This window comes from Pipistrellus hanaki (assembly GCF_964339955.1).
Source record: "Pipistrellus hanaki genome assembly, chromosome: 3".
NCBI classification, from domain to species: Eukaryota; Metazoa; Chordata; class Mammalia; order Chiroptera; family Vespertilionidae; genus Pipistrellus; species Pipistrellus hanaki.
In genome coordinates this window covers 87,074,318-87,099,138 of record NC_140505.1, presented here as the reverse complement: position 1 = coordinate 87,099,138, position 24,821 = coordinate 87,074,318, and the positions used below count along the sequence as shown (strand labels likewise).

Here is a 24,821-nt window from a genome sequence, read left to right as displayed (position 1 = left end):
CTTCCAGCATAAAAAAAGCCCAGGGCTAGAAGGCTACACAGGGGAGTTATACCAACCATTCAAGGAAGAACTAAAAACCTATCCTCCTCAGATTATTCCAGAAAATTCAAGAAGAAGGAACACTTCTAAGCTTCTTCTATGAAGCCAGCATCACCCTAATATCAAAACCAGATAAAGATAACACAATGAAAGAGAATTATAGGCCAATATCCCTCATGAACATAGATGCCAAAATCCTCAACAAAATTCTAGCAAATTGGGTCCATCAGTACATCAGAAAGATCATACACCATGACCAAGTAGAATTTATCCCAGGGATGCAAGGTTGGTACAATATTCACAAATCAATAAACATGATACATCACATAAATAAACTGAGAAATAAAATCACATAGTCATATCAATTGATGCAGAAAAAGCATTTGACAAAATCCAACACCCTTTCTTGGTAAAAACTCTCAGCAAGGTAGGAATACAAGGATCATACATCAACATAATAAAAGCCTTAAATGACAAATCCACAGCCAACATCATACTCAATGGGCAAAATCTAAAAACATTTTCTGTAAGAACAGGAACAAGACAGGGATGCCCACTTTCACCACTCCTGTTCAACATAGTGCTGGAATTACTAGCCATAGAAATCAGACAAGAAGAAATAAAAGGCATCCAAATTGGAAAAGAAGAAGTAAACCTGTCCTTATTTGCAGATGACATGATACTGTACATAGAAAGCCCTAATGACTCCATCCAAAAATTATTAGACTTAATAAATGAATTTGGCAAGGTAGCAGGATACAAAATTAACTCCAGGAAATACATGGCATTTCTATAAACCAATAATGAACTTACAGAAAGAGAGTAAAAAAGAAATCCCATTTACCAACACACCAAAAAAAAAAAATTAAGGTACCTAGAAATAAACTTAACTAAGGAGGTAAAAGACCTATATGCAGAAAACCACAGGGCACTGAAAAAAGAGATAGAGGAAGATATAAACAGATGAAAGAACATACAGTGTTCATGGATTGATAGAATCAACATCATTAAAATGTCCATAATACCCAAAGCAATCTACAGATTGAATGCACTCCCCATTAAAATACCAACGTATATTTCACAGACCTAGAAAGAACTCAACAAAAATTATCTGGAATAAAAAAAGACTCCAAATTGCTGCAGCAATCCTGAGAAAAAGAACAAAGTAGGTGGGATCTAAATACTAGATTTCAAGCTGTATTTCAAAGCCTCTGTTCTCAAAACAGCCTGGTACTGGCACAAAAACAGACATATAGACCAATGGAATAAAATAGAGAATCCAGATATGGACCCAAACCACTAGCTCAATTAATATGAGATAAAGGAGGCATGAACATACAATGAATTCAAGACAGTCTCTTCAACAAATGGTGTTGAGAAAATTGGACAGATACATAAAAAAAAAAAAAAAAAAAAATGAAACTAGACCACCAACTTACACCATACGCAAAAATAAACTCAAAATGGATACAGGACTTAAATATAAGATGGGAAAACATAAAAATACTAGGGAAATCCACAGGCAGCAAAATCTCAGACATATCCCAAAAGAACTTCTTCACTGCTACTGCTCCTAGGGCAATGGAAGCTAAAGAGAAAATAAACAAATAGGACTACGTCAAAATAAAAAGCTTTTTCACAGCAAAGGAAACCATCAATAAAATAACAAGAAATCCCATTGCATGGGAGAACATATTTGCCAATGATATCAACAATAAGAGTTTAATCTCCAACATTTACAGAGAACTCTAACAACTTAAGAAAAAGAAGATAAACCATCAATCAAAAGATGGGTAAGTGATCTAAATAGACATTTTTCAAAAGAAGACTGAAGGAAGGCCAAGAGGCACATGAAAACATGCAGAAAGTCACAAATCATCAGAGAGATTGAAATAAAAACAACAATTGTTACCATCTTACACCTGTCAGAATGGCTATCATCAACAAATCAACAAACAACAAGTGTTGGCGAGGATGAGGAGAAAAAGGTACACTACTGGTGGGAATGCAGACTGGTGCAGCCACTGTGGAGAACAGTATGGAGTTTCCTCAAAAAACTAAAAATGGAACTCCCATTTGACCCAGCGATCCCACTTCTAGGAATATTTCCCAAGAAACTAGAAACTCGAATCAGTAAGGATATATGCACCCTTATGTTTATAGCAGCACAATTCACCATAGCTCAGATTTGGAACAGCTTAAACACCCATCAGCAGACGAGTGGATTAAAAAACTGTGGTACATCTACACAATGGAATACTGTGTTGTGGTAAAAAAAGGAGTTTCTACCATTTGTAACAACATGGATGGAGATAGACAGCAATGTGCTAAGTGAAATAAGCCAGGCCGAGAAATATAAACATCACATGATCTCACTCATTTGTAGAATATAATGAATGACATAGACTGATGAACAAGAAAAGATCCAGAGACTGAATAACATCAATCAAAACCTCAAACCTCAGGGAAGGAGGGAATCGGTAGGAGGGAGAGGAAAAAATCAACCAAGGGACTTGTGTGCATGCATATGAGCCTAATCAATGGTCACAGATAACAGGGGATGGGGCATGTGTGGGCGATAGGAGGTAATGGGAAGATAAGGACACATATGTAAAATAATAATAATAATAATAATAATAATAATAATAATAAACTAAAAAAAAGTGTGAGGTAACCAAAACCCCAAGAACACCTGAGAATGTCTTTCCTACCAAGCTAGCAGTCATCAGCTGTATGGTAATATTACCTCGGGCAAATGGGAAAGTATTTTGGAATTATGGTCCTCACCCTTCACGGGTGGGAGACCTTACATGGCTGATCTCCCTACCCAATGTGGTCAATGACGGTTCCAAACACCTTGGTCATCCAGGAGGACCATGGGTGGGGCAAGGAAGTATAATTATACAGAGGTCACCACCCAGCTTTCCTTTTGAATGACACAAAATAAAACCACTGCTCCTTTGTGTGTAAAATTAGAGAGGTTTCTGGCATGTGAGGATACCAAAGGAAGGGCCTATCACTACTTGTTCCTGGGAGAGGTGCAGAAAATGTAACTAAGACCTTGTCTATACAAAAAGAAATTACAGCCAGTTTGAAATGGAATTGCCATGGCCTAGAGCAAAGAATATCCTTACATGATATCATTCTACAATGTCATTATAATTGTCCCCAGATTTGTGTTACCCCCATTACCTATAATAGTACCTCACACCCTTGGGAATCAATAAAAAATCCTGGTACTTGGAGACAAAGGTAACACATCTCTTGATATTTTAGAATTATAACATAATGTACAATTATCCCAAACAAACTTACAAACCAATTCTTTGAATGTCTGGCAGCAATTTAAAAAGGTCATGAAAGGACTTAAGCCCTTCCACAGGGTGCCCTGGGAAGGCACTTGAGCATTCTATATTGGCTCCTCTTGGGATTTTAGTAATTCAGTTCCCCACAGCTGTTGCCTGAGCTTTCAGTTCATGCCGAGGTTGAAGCTTCTTAATGACTGGTACCATGGATCTATCTCTCACCCAGTGGGGTGACCTGGGCCCTCCCTGGAGCAGAAACCTGGGTTCCCCAAGATATGAGATCAGCGGGGCTTCGCCAACAGGTGAGGGGATCCCAAGGCAGATGCTGGGCGGGGAGGCCACGGGGGCATAGGACACCAAGGAGACAGAACTGAACCTCACATCACCCTGCTTGGCCCCGGAGGATGGCTGGTTAGCAGAGATGGGTAAGATTCCTCAGGGAAGAAACAACCTAAGACAGGCACAGTTGCAGAGGGGCCATCAGGAGAGAACTTGGGGGTCAACAGAAGTGGGGCACATATTCTTACTCCCCCCAACTTTGCAGGGCCTGAATCTTCACCCCTTCTGAGGGAGGTCTCCTGCCCCCATGACTGCTTCGCTCCCCATGAACAGCTCAAATTGGGACCCAGGTAACAGACAGATTTGGCCGACAGCTGCTGCCCTCTCACTGCAACAAGACTTGTTTGAGATGTCTTGTACCCATGGTGTGGGGAAGTGGGTTTTTTATATTCAAATCCAGCCTAGTACCAGGAATCCTCAGGCCTCCTCAAGAAGACAAATAATCATTTCCACTAATATACACAGGGTAAAATAAGAATGTTGTTAAAGTGCTGAGATTGACAGTAGAATAGTAGTCAAGTTTTCAGACTAATTTAAATTGGCTAATTAAAATAATCAAATATTCTAGAAAAATTGATTTTACGGTACAAAAAGCTTTTCCTAAAGTGTTAACAAAAATTTTTATTGGCAGTTCATCTCATGGTAAAATTGCATAACATGTAATGAACCTATAGCAGTCATATTTTAGCACAAAAAAATAAAAATTAAAAGCTATCAAGACTACATTATAACATTTCCAAAAGCCTCCTAATATCTAAATAAAAAGGGGAGAGAGATAGTAGAAGAATATCATGTAAGGAAAAATATCCTGTAAGTAAATTACATCTAGAAAATTTTTACTTTAGAAAATTAACTTTCATTTGTAATGCTAACAAGGCACCCAAGAAAAACACACATGGTGTCAAAACAAGCCAGAGGAAAATCATTTGGGCAAAAAATGAAAAAGGATCTCAAGTCAAATTTATAGAAAAGATTCCTTTATTAACTTTTGGTCAAGAATATGTTTGCATATTTTTAGAAAACAACTCCAAGACCATGTGGATTCCTGCAACAGAGAGGAATTGCCAGGACTGCTCCAGCCATGGAGACAGAAAGAAGCAGTCCGGAGATGGAGGACGCTGATGCCTTGCCACACTAGCAGACAGCAGCTGTGCATCACTGCAGGTTGGCCAGGACCAAACCAGAGAGGGTTGGACCTGCATCACCACCATTTGTCCACCATCCAATATTGAAATATCATTGCTGACATGTACACATAAGGAACTTTGTATGACATTGAAATTGGGACTCAAAAGAACTGTTGGCCCAGAAAGAAACTTACTACAGACTAATTCATTTGCCTCTCAGCATAACCATTATGGCTTGTCTCATTTTCAGTTCTTATAAGTGTATTTCTTGTATCACATGATCTCACACATCTAGGGGAAATAATGAACAACATAAACTGATGAACAAAAACAGATCTGGAGTCAGGGAAGCATTGATCAGACTGTCAAACCTCAGAGAGAAGGTAGGGGAATGTGGGAGAAAGAGGGAGAGATTAACCAAAGGACTTGTATGCATGCATATAAGCCTAACCAGTGGTTATGGACAACAGGAGGGTGGGGGAATACATTGGGAGGAGTTTGGGTTGGGAATGGGGGATGAGGACAATTATGTGATACCATTATCAATAAAAAATTAAAATAAATTAAATTAAAAATTTAAAAAAACCATTATGCTATGTGAAGCTAGTCACAAAAGGCCACATATTATGATTCCCATTTATATGAAATCTCCAGAATAGGCAAATCTATAGAAACAGAAAGCAGATTATTGGCTACTCCAGATTGGGGGTGAAGAGGAGTTAAGAGGTATGAGAATTTGTCTTAGTATTGTAAAAATGTTTATAATCAACTGTTGTGATGGTTGCTTATATCTGTGATTATAAAGAAAACAACTGAATTATATACACTTAAAATGGGTGAGTTGTATTGTATGTGAGTTCTATCTCAATAAAGCTATTTTAAAAAGAAAAAGGAAATAAGATCACAGCACTCTTGCTCAAAGTCTTGCAATGACTGCATTTTGGTCACAATAAAAATGCAAAGTTTTTTCAATAGCTTTCAACTCTCAGTCCTCCTGCTGTGTGCTCTCTGCTCACTCTACCCAAACCCAATGGATTTCTTGCAAAACACTTTGACCCTGCTACAAATGTCCCTCAGCCTGCAATGCTCTTTGCCCAAGAGTCATCTAGTTCACTCTCCCACACCCTTCAAGCCTTAATTCCAGTCACACCTTCACAAGGAGGGGATCCTGACTGCCATCCTTGTTTTCCTGATCCCTTACTACTTTTTCCCTAACGTGTTGATTACCTTTTAGTATACTACATATTTTACTTATTTATTTACTCTTTATTGTCTATCTACCTTTGATCAAAAGTAATCTCTGAGACGGCAGGATCTTTGTTCACTGGTGCACTGAAAACATTCACACAGTGCCCTTATGACTTAACTAGAGGCCTGGTGCATGAAATTTGTGCATGAGGAGGAGTACCCTCAGGCCAGCCTGCACCCTCTCCAATCCTGGACCCCTTGGGGGATGTCTAACTGCCAGTTTAGTCTCGATCTGCTGACTTCTAATCGCTCACCTGCCTGCCTGCCTGATGGCCCCTCACTGCCTCTGCATACTGGCCTGATCACCCACAACTGCCCCCCTGCTAGCCTGGTCACCCCTAACTGACCCCCCCCCCCCCCACTGGCTTGGTTGCTTCTCATGGCCCTCTGCTTGCCTGGTCGCCCCACACAGCCTGATTATTCAGTCATTTGGTCATTCATCACTAACCACCCCCCAGCCCACCTGGTCGTAGGCAGCCATCTTGTGAGGGCGTGAGAGTTAATTTGCATATTACCTCTTTATTATATAGGATGCCTGGGATAAATGAAGAAACTGTTCTACTCTAGCTTTATTTAGAGTAAGATCCATGTCCAATGCTTCCTTATGTTTTTAATCATGCCTTATCAGAGCTGGCTCTCAATAAAGGTCTAGGTACTAACCAATGTTCAGTTTCAGAGACAAGGAGAACACTGACACTCCAAGAGAGAAGAGTGTCTTATTTTGTCTAAAGTGTCATAGCAAACAGATGGCAAAGCAGGCACTCACACCCAAGGTACCTATCTGAATATTTTGAGATGCTGCAGAAGATTTCTAAAAATTCTTGTTATACTATGCTTAAAATCCTTTTTTTTTAATGCAAATTCTTACCTATCACAAGAGAAACTTCTTCTTTAAAATATGAAAATCTTATAAAGATTGTAAGACAGTAAGGGCAAAGCCACATTCAACTCCACTTTCTCTGCCTCAGTGCACCAGGACCTGCTCTACAGACCAAGAATGTCTTGCATTTGGCCCTGAAGCACCAGGATCTGTGAGCTGAGGGCTGGTGGAGATAGTGCACATCCATGAAAGGTCTTTTTCTAAAATAAATTTTAAAAAGGGCAGATTATGATTGATGGACCCAGCATTAGGATAATGTTATCAGATGTACTTTCTACTTCTGTCCTTTATGAAGCAGGCATATTATAATCATGTTAGCACTGAGCACAGTGCTTTATAAATGTCTCAGGAGTTACTTGGTCATAATCAACCTAGCTTGGTGTGGATAAATTAAACAATTCTTGATATGTGAACTAAATACATTTAGAGTTTATTGAAATGTCTACTAAAAGTGTTTATATCACCTTTCCAGATTTTTCTAATGAGACCAAATTTTGAATTTCACATTTCTTCAGTGAAACACAATTCCTGTCACTGTAATTATAAATATATACAACTCTAACCAATTATATATATTATTGCTTATAACTAAAAAAACAATAGACTGAAAGAAATGCATCATTAAAAATCAAAGTAGGTTTCATTTTTAAATGTGAGAAAAGAAAGTGAAGCTGTACACATGTAAAGTCTTCTACAAATGCACCAAATGCCTTTTCAGTCACTGGCAGGAGACAATAAAACTAATCGTCTATACTCAATGATACCATTCCTTTTCATCATATTATTTTTGTCTTTTTTGCCATTAATTCCTTAGTGACAGCTTAAAGGCATGCTTTTGGATACAGAGTACTAGTCCAAACAAAGAAATGAAAGCTTTTTGTTGCCACTGCATACTTGTTCCTTATTGGCTGGTGTGCATGGCTAGTAGCCATGGCTTGTGGGTGTAGTGGAGTGATGGTTAATTTGCATATTACTCTTTTATTAGATAGGATTAGTACCCACATGAAAACTTTTGTTCAACCAACTGAATTCAACAGAATGAGCACAGAAAAAATGATCCAACAATTTTTGGCTACTTTGCTTGCCTAAGTGACTAGTTTGGACCTGATTTATAAACATGTTAAAATCATTTAGATTATTACATGTTTTATTGGAACACCCAGGCATCTGTCATAAAAATTTAAAAAGTAATGACATTTTCCCAAAGAATGTTTTCTAGATGGGTGTTCTCTTAAAGTCAGTATATTACATTACAGCATCACAGCTTATAATTTTCTCCATATAAATATAAATATGCTCTAAATTAAATTATTTTGTTTTGAATAATTTATGCGTGAAAAAGAAAGCATATTTAGTCAGTATAAAAAAATAAGGAGTGGGAATTTATTATAAGCATTTTAGAATATGTTACATTAGTCAATAGATGCTCATCTGATTGTCTTCTCCTAAGAGAGCAAATATAACTAAGTTAGCATTCCTTTATTAGTCCTCATGAAAGGAATATCCACTCTACAATAGAGAATGGTGTCAAAAGACAACAGTAAAATGTTTTGTTTTTCCTCTTAAGTTTTTAATCTCATAAATGTTAAATGACAATTTGTTAATAGAAACAAAATAAAACTACAGAGTGTTTCTATTTTTTGGTGACTGCTGAAGCAAAAACAAAATCTCTCTTACCATCCTGTTGATCCTTACAAAGTCTTCGGGTTTTTTTGCCCAAGGGGGAAGATCAACATTATTTATTACCACTTCATCTTCTCTGACTCCAAGACTATATCCATTACTGTTGACAAACATCTCTGGTAGGTAATAGAACTCTGGAATCAATTCCTGCCCAAAATAAAAATGTAGCATATTAAACGACTTTAAAAATCAGTTGAATAACACTATCAATTTATAATTTAACTAAATAAAATTAAATAATTTATTTAAATCTAATATTTTATTAATTTATTTTATTCTTAATTTAATTATATTTAGATAAGAATCTAGGAAGACATTTTTTTTGAATAATTTGCTTGATAAGTTATCTTTATAAGATTTCTAATCTTATCTTACCACAAATTAAGAGAAATGAGTTATAAAATCAATAATAGTTCACAATAGCATTAGTAAAGAAATATATAAGGCTATATTTACAAGCCTATGTTGTTTAGTAAACTTTTCTGAATATTATTAATGAAATATTCACATTAAAAATAATTTTTTGTCAGTATTGGTTAAAAATCATGTCTCCTACTTTTTTCTGACTATACTGGCAATTACAATGCATAATTTCTATAAAGAGATTCAGCTTAATTTTGTAATTTTGCAAAATAAATTATTTTTATACTGACTAATAAACAAAATGGCTATAACAGATAATATGCAACATAATAAGTTTTTTATTATTAAATATATTTAATTGACTTTTTACAGAGAGGAAGGGAAAGGGATAGAGAGTTAGAAACATCATTCAGCTGCCTCCTGCACACCCCCACTGGGGTGTGCCCGCAACCAAGGTACGTGCCCCTGACCAGAATCGAACCCAGGGCCTTTCAGTCCACAGACCAATGCTCTATCCACTGAGCGAAACCGGTTTCAGCCATAATAAGTTTTACCTGTTTAATGCATGACACCTCAATAGTAAGTTCTTAATAAATTGGATGCAAAGAAAATGTGTGTTATCTGCATATAAGAAAGATATTAACAAATGGGATCAAGGCAAATGTGGTTGATATAGAAAGACTAACATGTGGTTTTTGTCACTTGAGAATAAATCTGATATCGAAATGAACTGATTTTATGATCCTAAAAGTTTTTATTGTTTTGCTTTTTTATATAGCAACTGGAGAAAATGAAAACAGATAAACCACTGAAGTTGTTATGTATACATACCATCTATACCATGAAAAAAATACTGATCTTTTCCAATAGCAAGATGAGAATTAAATTAACTTTAAAATATATTGTGAAAAGCATAAGGACATTTATTTGTGTGATATATAATCAAACCTCATTGTGGTCTTGTCTAGTGATACATATCACATTTTAAAAGACTACCAGGCACCGAGTTCTTCAAATAAATTGGATTCTTCAGCCCCCACCTCCCTCAAAAAATCATACTCAAAAGTTTTCAGTCAAGATGATAGAGTAGCTAAGCTGAGTACTCACCTCCTCCCACAACCACATCAAAATTACAACTAAACTATAGAACAACCATCATTAAGAATTACCTGAAACATAACTGAAGTCCTATAACTAAGGACATAAAGAACTAGTCCCATAGAGACTGGTAGGAAGGGCAGAGATACAGAACAGGCCGGTTCCATACCCAAGTGTGGCAGTTAAAAACCAGGAAGATTATCTCAGTTGTGGAGGTTCTAGCTGAGGAGCGAGGGGTTCCAGCACCACACCCAAACTCCCAGCCCAGTATTCTAGTGCCAGGAGGAGAAGTCTCCACATCATCTGGCTCTGGAAAACTAGTGGGATTATGCTAAGGTGACCAGACAAAAGTGGGACAGTCCCGCCAAAAGCAGGACGTCTGGTCACCTTAATTATGGCTGAATGAGAAAGAAGGCTATTGAAGTCCAAGGAGTTATTTTTAAAAGGCCGAAGCACAGAATTACTCAAACTTATTCTCTCTGAGCTCTAGTGCTAGGCCAGCATTTTGAAAGGCACCAGGGACATATGGTGAGGAACTGAATTGTCTGGCATCAGAATGAGAGCTGGCGGGGTAGCTTTCTTCCAGACAGAAGTGCTCACAGAAACCATTGTTTATTTGCTGAGCCTTCCCTGACATAGCTCATGTCTGAGTCTCTGTCAATTTTTAGTGACTTGAATGTTAAAAGGGAAATTGAGGAGGGTTGAAAGAAAAACTAATAGGTAAACCAACAGCCTAATTTACAAATAATGATATAGATTAGTTGGTGGATAAGACTGGGTAAAAGGATGCTTCAGCAATATTAGATCAGCAAGAATTATAAGGAATCAATTTCTGGGCTGGGAAAGCATAACAAATAGTATCATATTGTGTTAAAGAAACAATGTTGTAAAGGTATGTAGTCTCTAATTAGGAGGCAGAAGTAAAGAATCATTGCTATTCTCATATATTTGTACTCAAATCAGAAATGCATAATGGTTATAAATCGAATGTTTTTATTTCCCTAAAATTCAAATGTTGAAACCTTTGTAGGTAATTAGCATTGGATGAGGTCATATCCTTGTTAGAGTTCTGGGAGAGCTTGCCCCTCTTGGCCATGTGAAGACATAGCCAGAAAGTGGCCCTGTATGGACCAGGAAACAGGCTCTCCCCAGACACATAACCTGGCCATGTGGGTGCCCTGATCCAACTCCAGAGCTGCCAGAGATAAAGTTCTGTTGTTTACAAGCTACCTACTTTATGGTAAAATATAGCAGCTCAAGCTAACGAAGATAACTATTAACTTGTCATTTTAATCCATTGAGATAAAACGTACAGTTTTCTTTTGGTCTTTCTCTCACTATTTGGTAAAAGATGTAGAGAAGATAAATAACATTGCTATTTGAAAATTACCCATTTTGTATGACACTAAATAGCAATAGCATCCCAAATGGTCAGAAGAGGAAAAGGAATATAAGGCCATGTAGCTGCTGGTTGGGGCGTAATAGGCTCTTGGAAGTCAGAGATTTCCCTACTGCCTTTCATGTTGTTTGTATTCATGGCCTATCTCTAGAACTAGATGATATAAGATTCCTCGAGGACAGAGAGGGGTATATATCCACGTAGATACAGCAGCATGTGTATTTTTAAAAACAGCCCAAAGACTCTCAATTTAACTTTAACTTTCTTAGTGCTCTAATATTTTTTCACATATTATTCTTCATTTTTTCCTTACAATAGGGTCATATAAAATATGTGGTTACTTACCATTATAATAGTATTTCACTAAATATCGTTGAATTAAATTCTCAAAGTTATAAGAAGCCTAGATTTTATTTTCACAAAAATTTGAGCTAAAACAGATTTTAAGCCTTATTTTGTAAGGTTTATATATTGTTGAATTCCCCCATAGTTCTTGGTGATATACTTTGTATACATCAGGTGCTCATTAAATATTAAACTACTGAAGATATTAGATAAGTTATTTTAATATCAGTAGAAATCTTCAGGGGACTGTGTTGGGAGAATGCTTCAAGTCATGAAAAAAGCCAATGAAACAGATTATTAAATAAAAGTGTAAGAGGAGCCTAGAAACAAAATGTGTTACTCTTGAGGGGAAATTTTGCAGTTTTTTAAAAACAGTTATCTGGGTTATTCTAGTTTTAGAAAAGTATAAAAAGTTAAATTTAAATTTAGAAAAGGTTTTTTTAAAGTTGCCAGCAAAATTGTACACAAAGTGCAGAACTGACAGAAGCATTTTATTTCATTTTATTTGAAGCACTCTAGAAATAGGGGGTGGAGAGCCACCATCAGACAGAACAAAACCAAGCTGAAAGGGTTGTTCAGAATGCGGGAGGAAGAGCACGCAGTAGGAACACTTGGAGGACTTCAGTTGGGGCCAGTCACTTCCATAGCCTTCAAAAGGACCCCACAGGAGACTTTTTCTCTGCTCCAATACTCATCTGGCCACTCAGAATATGGTCATAAATTGGGGTGTTAATTAAGATGTTAGTGTAAACTGAAATAGGCTTGATGTCTGAAGGGACAAAGAAACCCACCGATTTCTAATAGTGGGAACAATCACAAAACAGACACATTTTTAAAGCAAAACGAACACATTCTTGAATTGTAGCTTATTTGAGAGATTCCTAGAAAAGACCAGAAAATAACTAAACTTCAGGTCTGAACCCTGAAGTTCCAAGCCGGGGAGGTTTTTATGAAGGGGAAGGGAAAACGAGTAAAATCACAAAAAGTCTAGAAGTCACTGAAGCAGCACAATTTATGCCTCTGTATTAATGTTTTTAAATCTTGTTTCAAATCGCATTTAAAATTTAAAAGTTAATATGTAAATGTGAAATTACACTCACATTTATATTAATTAGAAATCACTTATTTTTAAAAGTAAATCTAATGAATAAGAGAGTCTCATCTCTGACATTCAACCTTGAAGTCACAGAACACGACAGGACTGTGCCTGCTCTGAGACAAGGAGTCAGCTGAAGCATGACCTCTGCTTGTTCAATCTTAAAACAGCAGGCATCATGTGTTCTTTTGTTTTGTTTTGTTTTTGTATCTTCCTATGTCTTGGGACTATTACAAGTGCTTTCTGCATTTCTTTTGATCTTCAAAAAACTTCATAGACAGGTATTCTTATTTTTCTCACTTCATTTATAGCCATGAACATAGAGGCAAAGAGAGTTATGCTAAATAATCTGATAATGCTTATGCTACAGATACATGGTTAAGCCAGAAATCAAAGCCAAACACTTTAAATCCAGGGTCCCAGCTCTCCCACTTCCTACATTTCACCTTTTAAAACAGCAACCCAGTAATTCTATCTGACTTCATTTTACTTGTCTGCACAGCGTTTATTATTTTATTTATGCCTCCATGTCCCACTGTAAAAGAAATTCCATGACAGCAGGGATCTTGTCTATCTTGTTCATTTGCTCATCACTTATTTGCTAAGAAGTGGCCTCACACATAATAGGTACTCAATACATATCTGTGGAATGAAAAAATAAATCAATAATTTATCATACCCTGAATTTCAGGCATGAAATAGTGATAAAAAATATTCAAGGTCTTGGCTTTCAAATTGTGTTAAGTAAAGCAGAATGACCTCACGGCTACCAGTTAGTTGTAGCTAATGGGGAGTCTGGTTGGGTAGGCAGTTGTGAAACTGTCTCTTCTTTTATCAGGGAAGTGCTATTTTATATGCACTGAAATCAAAGAGATCTGAGTTCAAATTTAGACTTCTGGCTAGCCCAAGTGTCTTTCTTTTGTCGGTTCATTAGATTCCATATACAAGTGACATCATATGATATTTGTCTTTCTCTGACTGGCTTATTTCACTTAGTATAATAATCTCCAAGTTCATCTAAATTCCACAAAGGTAAGAGTTTCTTCTTTTTTTCATGGCTGCACAATATTCTATTGTATACATGTACCACAGCTTTTTTATATACTCATCTACTGATGGTCATTTGGACTGTTTACAGATCTTGGCTATTGTAAGTTTCTTAACCTCTTGAAAAAATCATTTTTTCATGCAAAATTGTAATGATGATGATAGCATCTAACTCACAGTGTAAATAAAAGGATTAAATGGGAGTAATGTGTATGAAACAATGCATTTAATAGCTTTACACAAGCTATTCTTTAGAAGCTATTCTCTGTCTGTCTCTGTCTCTGTCTTTCTCTCTGTGTCTCTCATCATATGTGTGTGTGTGTGTGTGTGTGTGTGTGTGTGTGTGTGTGTGTGTGATTTTTTTAAAGAAGCAAATAAAAACATTATGGCTGAGTTTATCAGTACAAAAGTACATCTGTGATTAGTTAAAAGCTCCATTAATTCAAATATCTGTTCAAATGAATACCTATGCAGACTTTAAAATGATCAAAGTATTTGTTAATCAAATATATTAGATAGACTTACCTCAGCTAATCAGACCTATTTTTGTGCTATGTGTACTTCAGATTTAGGTTTTGTCTAAATGCACAGATTGAATTGAATGATATAAACTAAAGTTGAACTTATAATTGTTTTAAATTAGTGACTTGTGGAGTTTTCAAAGATTGCTGTAACCAGACCTTCCACCCAACATGTCTTTTGACATTTCCACTTTACAACTGTTCCCATAAGGAGGTGGATTCTATGTCTCCTCTTTTAAAATATGGGCTGGCTTATTTCAAACTGACACTTCGGGGCTTCCAGATAAATGTAAGACTTCAGGGACTTTGCAGCTTCTGTTTTCATCCCCTTAGAAGCCAATTACTACATAAAGTGGAGCTAGAAAGATCAGGTAGAGCAAGCATGTCAAACTCAAATGCTAACATGGACCAAATAAACAAGCTTTAAGTGTATGTGGGCTGCAAAAAACAAAAGCCTGCCGAAACCGGTTTGATTCAGTGGATATAGCGTCAGTCAGCCTGTGGACTGAAAGGTCCCAGGTTCGATTCCAGTCAATGGCATGGTACCTTGGTTTCGGGCACATCCCCAGTGGGGGGAGTGCAAGAGGCAGCTGATCGATGTTTCTAACTCTATCTCTCTCCCTTCCTCTCTGTAAAAAATCAATAAAATATATATTTTTTAAAAGCTTCAATTTTCATAGAAACTTAGGTATATTTTGATAGAGATACAAAAAGCTTAATACAAAGGGCTGAAATAAATGAGTAATCATTAACATAAAGTAATGGAATATTTTAATAAAAATTAACATTTTTTCTTGAACATTAACTTACCAGACACTGAATAACTGCACAAATTAATAAGCATAATGCAAATAAACCTATTTTTTTTGTTTTCCAAAAGAGAAATATTTCCTGTGGCACACATCAAACAAGTCAGTACAAGACGTAGCAATCGGCTGCTAAAATATTTGCTTGCTAGTATTAGTGGAGAGAAATGGTGTGCCTGCACATAAGGCCGTAAGGGAAATTAGTGCAAGACAATTACTAGTATATAAATAAGTCATTAGCAAACTTGTAGTTCGTTATTATTAATTATGTATAACAGGATACTATAAAAATTAAATTATAAAATTTTTATTAAAATGTTTCTTACATATCATTATATTGGATGGGCCACAAAAATATGCTTTATTGGCTGCACATGGCCCAGGGGTCGCATGCTTGATATAGAGAGACAAACAGACCTAAATAATCTCTAGCCAGTTCAGGCGAGGCACAAAACACATGAGTGTAGTCATCTTGAATCTTCTAAACCCAGATGGGTCACCCTATTTAACCCCATATGGATGAAAGACAAGCTGTACCTGATGAAGTCTAGTCTGATTGCAGAACACTGAGAAAAAAATGATTTTTAAACCATTAAAGTTTGGGATGTTATTTACACAGTAATAAATGCCAATTACTCCAACTAGTCTTAGTGGCTGGATATGATCATATAATCACGCAGAAGAATTAAATCTGTGTACCAGCCAATAGATAAAGACTGGAAATAACTCAATAGCCCTCAGTGCTAGTACTGGCTTCCTCTTTATCTGTTGTCACTTATTATCTGTGAACCTCCTTTAGAGAATAGATATAATGACAGCTATCTTACACAACTATTTTGAGAACTATATCAAATAAGCAGAAAAAAAGCATATTTGAAAACTAGTGAGAATCTTTCAAAAAGAATGAACTACTATTATAATTTTTAAGTGTGCTCCTACAGATGTACTTTATGTATTAGCCTGTCTACTTATAATAATACCTCTTCTGCTTACTCTCTTCCACTGATAGATTTCTGTTAATTAGCTTCTCTTTAAGGAAATAGTCAAAGTAGTTTAAAATCCCCTAAATGAAAATTGGTGCACAAAGACATCAAATATTATTAAAGAAATGGCAAGATGAATATTGTAATGGCCATTTTGTATCTGTAAATGTGATTTCTAGCTTATTTTAACTGCTATATTAAAACCTCATGGTACAGTCAATAGTATTATGTGCGTTTCATTAATATAAAGAAAATATCCTCAAACATAATTTCTAATTTACAAGCTTATGACAAGTTCATGCTGCTGAGCAATTGGACTTGATTGTCTTAGAATGATAGAAGGCCACTATTAACACTATCATAATTGTATACCTATTGCATCAAATCTGACATTTCAGTTTAATATATTTTGCTGAGTAGGCACACCATTTTATGGCTTCCTAGTAAAATCAAAACTAACCCAGATGTTTTCACTTTTCAAATATAATTCACTGCAAGGTTTTAAAACTGCCATCTCTTTTCTTCCATTTTTCTAAAAGATTGATGCCCTGGCATTCGCTTATTCCACAAGAGCTTATAATGGGTCAATGAGTCAGTAGTGAACACCTCCATTAACTGTATTAATTTACACTATGTCACCTTAATGTCATTTTGTGGCAGCTACCTTTTCTGACATCTACATAGCTATTCAAACGTAATATAATAACTATTGAATGCATTAAGGAAAATTATATAAGAACTTCACCAAGTTGAATGTCATTTTTATCAAGACTATACTGGAGAAATAAAAGATATAAAGTAAAAACCAACTGGTCTGTTTTAACACTGCAAACCTCTCTCCTGAGAGGCTACTTCACCAACAGTCTTTCTCTGCCCAGCTTGTATTCATTACCACCAGAAGACTGACATTAATAATGAGAGACAGAATAAAACCATCGACTCTGCTCTAGTTATCTCTTATGTGATTGTCTAAGTAGATATTGTAGAGATACTTTCTTTAAAAATGAAAAATAATTTCTTTATAATTATATCACATAGCTGTTTAGTTTTAATGCTTAGGGATTAAAAATAGAAAGCTTATAAAAAATAGTTAATAAAACTATTATTGCTCTTGGTAACATATTCTTTCCTGCTAAATATGGTATTATTTTAGGGGGAAATATTTACACTTTAATCAATATATTTAAATATGAACTTATAAAATTTCAAAGTACCACCAGTATTACAAAAATTTTTTTAACATTCTCTTAATGAGAAACCCAAAATTCTTATGGGTTTATATATTTGAACACAAACAGACACACACACACAAACACATACACAACAACAACAACAACCTAAACATAATTGAAATATTGTAATACTAGAGGCCTGGTGCACAAAATTTTTGCACAGATAGGGTCCCCTAGGCCTGGCTGGTGATCAAGGCTGAACAGGTTCCCCGCCTCTCCACCTCCCCACCTCCTCCTTCCCTCAGGCCCTCAGCACCCTGCCACCACCGCTGGTTGCCTGCCATGTTCTGTGCCAATCCTTGGTAGTCAGTGCATATCATAGCAAATGAGCAAACTCTCGTTCTTCTGTTGAACTCCCAAGGGGACACTTTGCATATTAGCCTTTTATATGTTTAGACTAGAGGCCCAGTGCACAAAATTTGTGCAAGGGACTCAACCCCCACTGCCACAGTGGCTGCCTTTGCCTCGGATTCCGCCGCCTGGGCTTCGTCTAGAAGGACATCCAGTCTAATTAGCATATTGTGATTTTATTATTATAGATAACAAAACGGAAAGACTGAAAAGTCATATTTGCAATGCAACTATTTTATTGGATCTTTTTCAAATCAATAAAAAATGAGATATGACTTGACTGAAAATTGGCAAAAAATATGAGCAAGTTTGCAGGTCAATAAATATATGAGGAATGCACAACTTAACTCATAATTAATGAAATGCAAGCCAAAACAAAGACAACTCCATTTTTACCTATCAGATTAGCCAAAGTTATGCTGTTTATTAATAATAGCAGTGATGGGGGCATGGGTAAGGAGACATCCACACACTGTTGTATGGAGTAAGTTATCATCTCTGGGAACTATTGTCTGGCAATATCTTTCAAAATTAATAATGTATATATAGCCTTTGAACCACCAGTCCCATTAACAGAAATCATTCTTTATATGGATACAAAAAGTTTATCAAGATGTCTATATAAGAATGTTTACTGTAACTTTGTGTTTCATAGAAACAATCAGAGTTACAAAGACAAACAATCCACCAATAAGAGATTACGAAAATAAATTATTGCATTGTATGCATTGTGCAGCCTTTAAAAAGAAAGTGACTACATGGAAATATTTCAAGATACATTATCATGAAACTTAAAAGGTTTAGGGTGGCAGAAAAGAACAAAAAAGACAGCAATCCATGTCATGCTGAGCTGGGGAAATGCAATTCTCATGAACTAATGAAGTCGGGGAGTAGAGGGATGCTACCTGTTTGAACTCATGGGTTACTTGAGAATAAAAAATAAAACACCTCACATATTAGCAAAGCACTGTTGGTCTTTATCTTTGATGATGTCACCATAGGAGTCAAAGATCATAATAACAAAATGTAAATGTTTCTGAAAAATTTCAGAACATGTGAGAATTCTCTCAGCACTTTTAGAGGGAAAAAGTCTAGTTATAGGCATTGATCATCAGAGACTGACATGCAACTTGATGAGATATTTGGTGATCAAAAGCATCAATAAAGTGCTCAAGATAGAAAGTAAAGCCTAAAATTCTATATACATACATAAATTAGAATGACTAACTGATGTATGTGTGGGCTTGTGAGGGTGAATCTTTGAATTAAGTTGTAAAGCCAAGTTTCTCTCTCTCTCTCTCTCTCTCTCTCTCTCTCTCTTTCTCTCTCATCAAATAGAAGTGGACAGGCATTTTTAGTTAAAAAAAAGTTTGCCACCATAAGGTATATTGTTACAAAACTCTGAATTAAGATATGCATAGTCTTACCTAGAATAGAAGTCTTAAAATATAGGTAAGAATATTTAACTCCCATGTACAATAACATATTTATTGAATGCTTTTTATGAACACTGCAAATTCTAGAATCCTATGGACTCTCCATTTTCTTTTAATGCTCAAAATGTTATTAAATATTAAACAAACTCTCTCCCTGCTTTTACTGGTCTTAAATCAGTATAAATGATTATTTTTTTAGTTTAATTTCTCAGCAAAGTTATAAGTCTGTTAAAAGGACAATGTGGGCCTTAAGAGTTTAACTTAGTAAGGATACATGTTAAATTATTTATTTCCAAGTGTGAATATGTTGTGGGTATAAATTAACATTCACTATGCAAACTAATAGCACTGAACAAAAGTTGTTCCCATCCACGTTTCTTATAGTACAGTAACACTATAATTGCCTTTTTAAAATGTTTGCAATAGATAAAGTATAAATAAGAAAATTACAATTTTGACTTTAATTCAATGCTTTTGTTGGATTAAGACCCTAAATGGAATGATATTATAACATTTTTATATCATGTATGATGACAGTAATGGGGGAAAATCTGCCTTAAAGTAAAAGGGCTTAAAATAAGAAACACATATACCAGTGCAATAACCTGGTCATTTAATTTTATATCAGAGGGGAGGAGGAAATAAGAAAAATGAGAGAACAAATGTATTTTATTGTTTTGAATATAACCATTTTTTAAACAAAAGTCCATATAATGAGTAATAAATCTTTATATTTAACAATAGTTAAGCAGTATAAACTGTAAAATTGTTCTTCTCTCTGGCTATTCCTACATATCTTACGTGTGTTGGTTTAATCTAATGTGTATTGTTGCAAGTGTCCCCAGGCACAGTCGAGTAAAAGCTAAGGCTGTACAGAAGAGCCTACATTTTAAATGGGTCTTGTCATTAATGCTTTATTAATTGCCCCAGGCTACATAAACCCAATGCAGGGCAAGCTATAACAATATGACACATTAAGGACAAATCCAATTCCTGCTGTGTTTTATGGAATGGGCCCAAAATTGAGTTAACAGCAGGAAAGTCAATTTATGGGTTTTTCTTTCCACCTCCAGATTATTCTATCTAAATTAGTAGGAATTTTTTGAAATAATGAAAGTACTTTAACTGAATAATATAAAAGAATCCTGAATCATTTTCTATAAACTTCAAAATTATTTCCTTTAGTTTCCTTTTGGGATAGATGTACCACATAATTTAAAAATATGATGAAACAAAGCTGCAGTATACAATGCCTTATATGCCCACTTAAATTTAAAAATTCGAATTTCAGCATATTTTTAAAGTATTTTTTATCCTTACCTGAGTGCCTATTGTACACTCTCGGACCAGGGATGGAATCCACAACCTAAGTATGTGCCCTTACCAAGAATCTAACCAGCAACAAACTTTTGGTGTACTGGATGACACTCTAACCAACTGAGCCACCCGGATAGGACTCAACATATGTATAACTTAAATTAACATCCTATACATCTATATAATAAAAACCTTGTGCGACGTCATCACAAGATGGCCACCACAAGATGGCCACACAGGGGCCCGGAGGCTGCTCTACACAGTGAGGCTTGGGGATCCTGTGGCTTTGCACAGTGTGAAGGAGGATGGTCCCATCATCAAATAAAAATTGAGTTTATAGAAAATGATTCATCTCATGTGGAGGAGGCTGATCAGGCCAGCATGGGAGGGCAGTTGGGGGACCATTAGCCACAGCAGAGGAGGGCAGTGTGGGTGATTGGGCCAGCAGGGAAGGACAGTTGTGGGCGATCAGGCTGGCAGGGAAGGACAGTTGTGGGTGATTGGGACAGCGGAGGAGGGCAGTATGGGACAATCAGGCCACCAGGGGAGCAGTTAGGGGGCAATCAGGCAGGCAGGCAGGTGAGCAGTTAGGGAGCTAGGTCCTGGATTGTGAGAGGGATGTCCGACTACTGGTTTAGGCTCAATCTTGTGGGACATCCCCAGAGGGGTCCCAGATTGGAGGGTGCAGGCTGGGTTGAGGGACACCTCCAACCCCCGTGCATGACTTTCAAGCGCCAGGCCTCTAGTCGACATATAAAAGAGCCTACCTTTACATCAGAAGTATCTCTCTGGCTAGTTCTCCAAGACCTTGCAACTGATGAGAAGGTTCGATTTGGATGGTCAAATTTTCCATCATTTGCATTGAGGAAGAAGGTTGTGAAAGGTTCCTAAGCAAAAAGAAAATGAAAAAGACAAGACACAATTTGACCCTCTAAATACAGCTTCCCTCAGTCCTTTGTAAAATATGACTTTTCTTTTCTTTTCTTTTTTTCTGTTATTCCTCACCTGAGGATATTTTTTCATTGATTTTCTAGATAGAGTGGAAGTAAGGGAGTAAGAGAGAGAAAGAAATATTTATTGATTGCCTCCAGCACATGCTCTTTCCATGGACGGTTGGGGATCAAACTGCAACCCAGCTATGTGCCTTTGACCAGAAATCAAACTGGAGACTCTTCAGCTTGCAGGCCAATGCTCCAACCCACTGAACCACACCCACCAGGGCTTACTATGACTATCTTTGAAACCCTCCTGAGGTGGAAACAGTGTAGGATCCTGAGAAGATGACCACACCAAGGAATCAGCAAAGTGCTGGTCTGGGCCTGACTAGGTCAGTCAACGTCACTCTGCAACCTTGATAGGTCATTTTGCCTCTTGGGTTTCAGCCTTCTGATCTATAAAATGATGGTGCTATGTGATTTTATAAGTGATTTTGCACTACTGGCCATTTACAACTCAGATTTTCTTCCTCACAGTTAAGGTCATACGTAGTAACACTGCAATAAGAAAATCATCCTGACACTTGTTCGTGGCAATATGGAATTAAGTAGGAAACATCCATCTTGGATTACCCATCAAAATCAATTAATATACTCCTACCACATTATGGTCTGATGATTATTTTAAAATACAAATCCCTGCTTGAAGTTCTCTCATATCTTTTCAGAGCTCTTCGGAGAAACTATAAACTACTTAATTTGTTCTTCTAGTTTTCTGCGACATGTTTACAATGACAGTGTCTGTCACCCAAAACATTTTTACATAGTTGGAAACCAAAAAATAACTTTATCATAATGTCCTAATGTATTTAATACTAATAATTTTTCTATAGTTGTGTTGGGAGAGAGGCATTATTGCTGATGTCATTAAATTTGCCTCTAAATTTAAAGGGATTAAATAACTTTCATTCTTACTAAGGATTTCTTAGTATCTATAATGAAGATAAATTTATATTTCTTTTTTCATGGTTCAATTATTTATTCAAGCCTAGGATTAATGATGTCACTTCTAGGTTCAATAATGCTAAGAAATCTTTCCTAAATATTTAGGGTTTTTTTTGTTTGTTTGTATTTTAAATATATGCTAGTAATCTCTCCATTCTTCTATAACCATAAAATATTATTTGGCCTCTTTCAAAATATTAATTTTTGAAATAAATTAAATTCATTTATTGTTATTAGCCATAAAGTCTAACTGTCTGGCAACAACTACAAATATTCATCTTCTTCAGTACCTTCCTAGTGTGCTTAGATGCCATCAATTTTATAAATTTGTAATGTATCACCAATATTTCATGTTCACTATTGAATGACAGAAAAATATTATAAAGAAGAAAAGATGTAGAATGATAGATATAACAATGTATAGGTAAAGGGGGTAAAAAATTAGATATGCATCCTGGAATTCCATATTATTGTTTAAGATTTTAAGTGATATGAGAGACAAATTGCAAAATTAACTTATGATAAAATTATGAATTTCGTTCACTAATTGATTTGCTTTTTAGAGTTTTAACTCACTATTAAATACAAGGTAGTTAATGCAGTGTATTGTATCATTAAACTAAAGTGAGAATATTAAAATTCTATAAATAGCAATGGTAAATTGAACAAAATGTGACAAATCTAAGTTTGAATCCGGTAGAACCATTTACCTCTCTTAGACAAGTTACTTAATCTCAAGTAATTGTATTAAGCATCATGGTTCCTTCATCGGTATTATCAAGGAATGACAATACCTTGGGGGTAATTAAATAAGATTAAATAATATTGAGAAAGCTTCACGTATCTTACCTGAGAGAGTTATAAAAATGACTACCAGCTTCCTGTACTCTGTCAAGTATTCACTGCTGGGCTCAGCCCCAGATGCCTGTTCCCTGGACAACTCTTCCAGACTCGGGTTCTTAGTTCCTTGGGTCTTATTCATCTTTGAATCCTTAGTTCCCAGCACAATACTTGGCTTATAGTTAGTGTCAAATATATGTTTATTGAACACAGCTAAACAAAGATAGTGTTGAAAGATGGGGTATGGCTGGGTAAGAATAAGATATAGTTTTCCTTGTTAGTTCTTACTCACTAGTTTAACAAAAAGTTGTATGTTGATAATCCACTTTGTTATTTTAGGATGCTGATTTTTATTTTTTTATTTTTTCCTCTTTAGATAGTAGACAGAGATTAGTCTAGAGGGGTCACACTTATTTCAGTGATATTTTAAAAATATATTTTTATTGATTTCAGAGAGAAAAGGAGGAGAGATAAAAATATCAATGATGAGAGAGAGAATTACTGATCGGCTGCCTCCTGCACACGTTCTATTTCGGGATCAAGCCTGCAACTCGAGGATATGCTCTGACCTGGAATCTAACTAGTGCTAGTAATCGCTGGGTTCCTGGGTCAACATTCCACCACTGACATAACCCATTAAATAGTTGTGAGCAAAGTCCCATTTATACACGTAAAGCCTTACTTCTAATCGTCAACGGTTAAAAGCTGATCTCTACCACAGTCTAAATGATCCTTCCTGGTTTTTAAACCTTAACTAACACCTGCCAAGAATAGTACAGTGAAAAGAAATCAGAAATTGAAGAATTATTTTTATTTTTAGTTTTGAAGTTTATGAATCTAGTAGCTAGATTCATAAAAGCAGAGAACACTAAAGAATTCTATGTTTCATTGCTTTAAGTAGCTTTTAAGAAGATTTGATTAACAGCTGTTTTAGGGTCACAGACTACATGACATATCATTCTCATTATTCCTAAAGGCCTCCAGCTGCTACACTGGTTGAGTGTACACTAATAGAAATTGATAACCTATTTGTTTAAGAGTGAGTATTGATTTTTCAAGCTCTGATTGCCAGGGAGAACCTTTATCCATGTGTTTCCCTATTACCTTCCTAGCACACTGTAAGGCTTTTCTTTTTTATTTGACTCATGCTTAACTAAGGTAGAGAATCAAATGCTATATTAAGCTTAAGGAACTTTTTTCTTCTTTGTCTAACATATTCTGATTGAACTATTTTATAGATATTTTGTTATTACACTGAAAAATTCTTTTGGCTTAGAAAATCAAATGTACAAATAAATGAATATTGAATAGAAATTTCAAATATTAAAATATTGGCACATGTTTGGCTTTAAAAACTTTAGGTTAATCCTGTAATATCAATGGCTGATGGCAGACTTCCTTCTAATTACATTCACCCCAAGGTCAT

At 35.8% G+C, this 24,821-nt stretch overlaps 1 protein-coding gene across 4 annotated transcripts in view; it reads right to left on the bottom strand.

Annotated features, from left to right (window-relative positions):
- NBEA (neurobeachin) overlaps positions 1-24,821 on the bottom strand; it is a 796,980-nt gene that overhangs the window by 64,171 nt on the left and 707,988 nt on the right. For all 4 annotated transcript variants that reach the window (XM_084879290.1, XM_084879291.1, XM_084879292.1 and 1 more), the window contains 2 exons: positions 21,383-21,502; positions 8,616-8,768 (listed from right to left, as the gene is read on the bottom strand). In XM_084879290.1, coding sequence (XP_084735416.1) covers positions 8,616-8,768; positions 21,383-21,502 — 273 coding nt within the window. The remainder of the gene's footprint in view (positions 1-8,615; positions 8,769-21,382; positions 21,503-24,821) is intronic.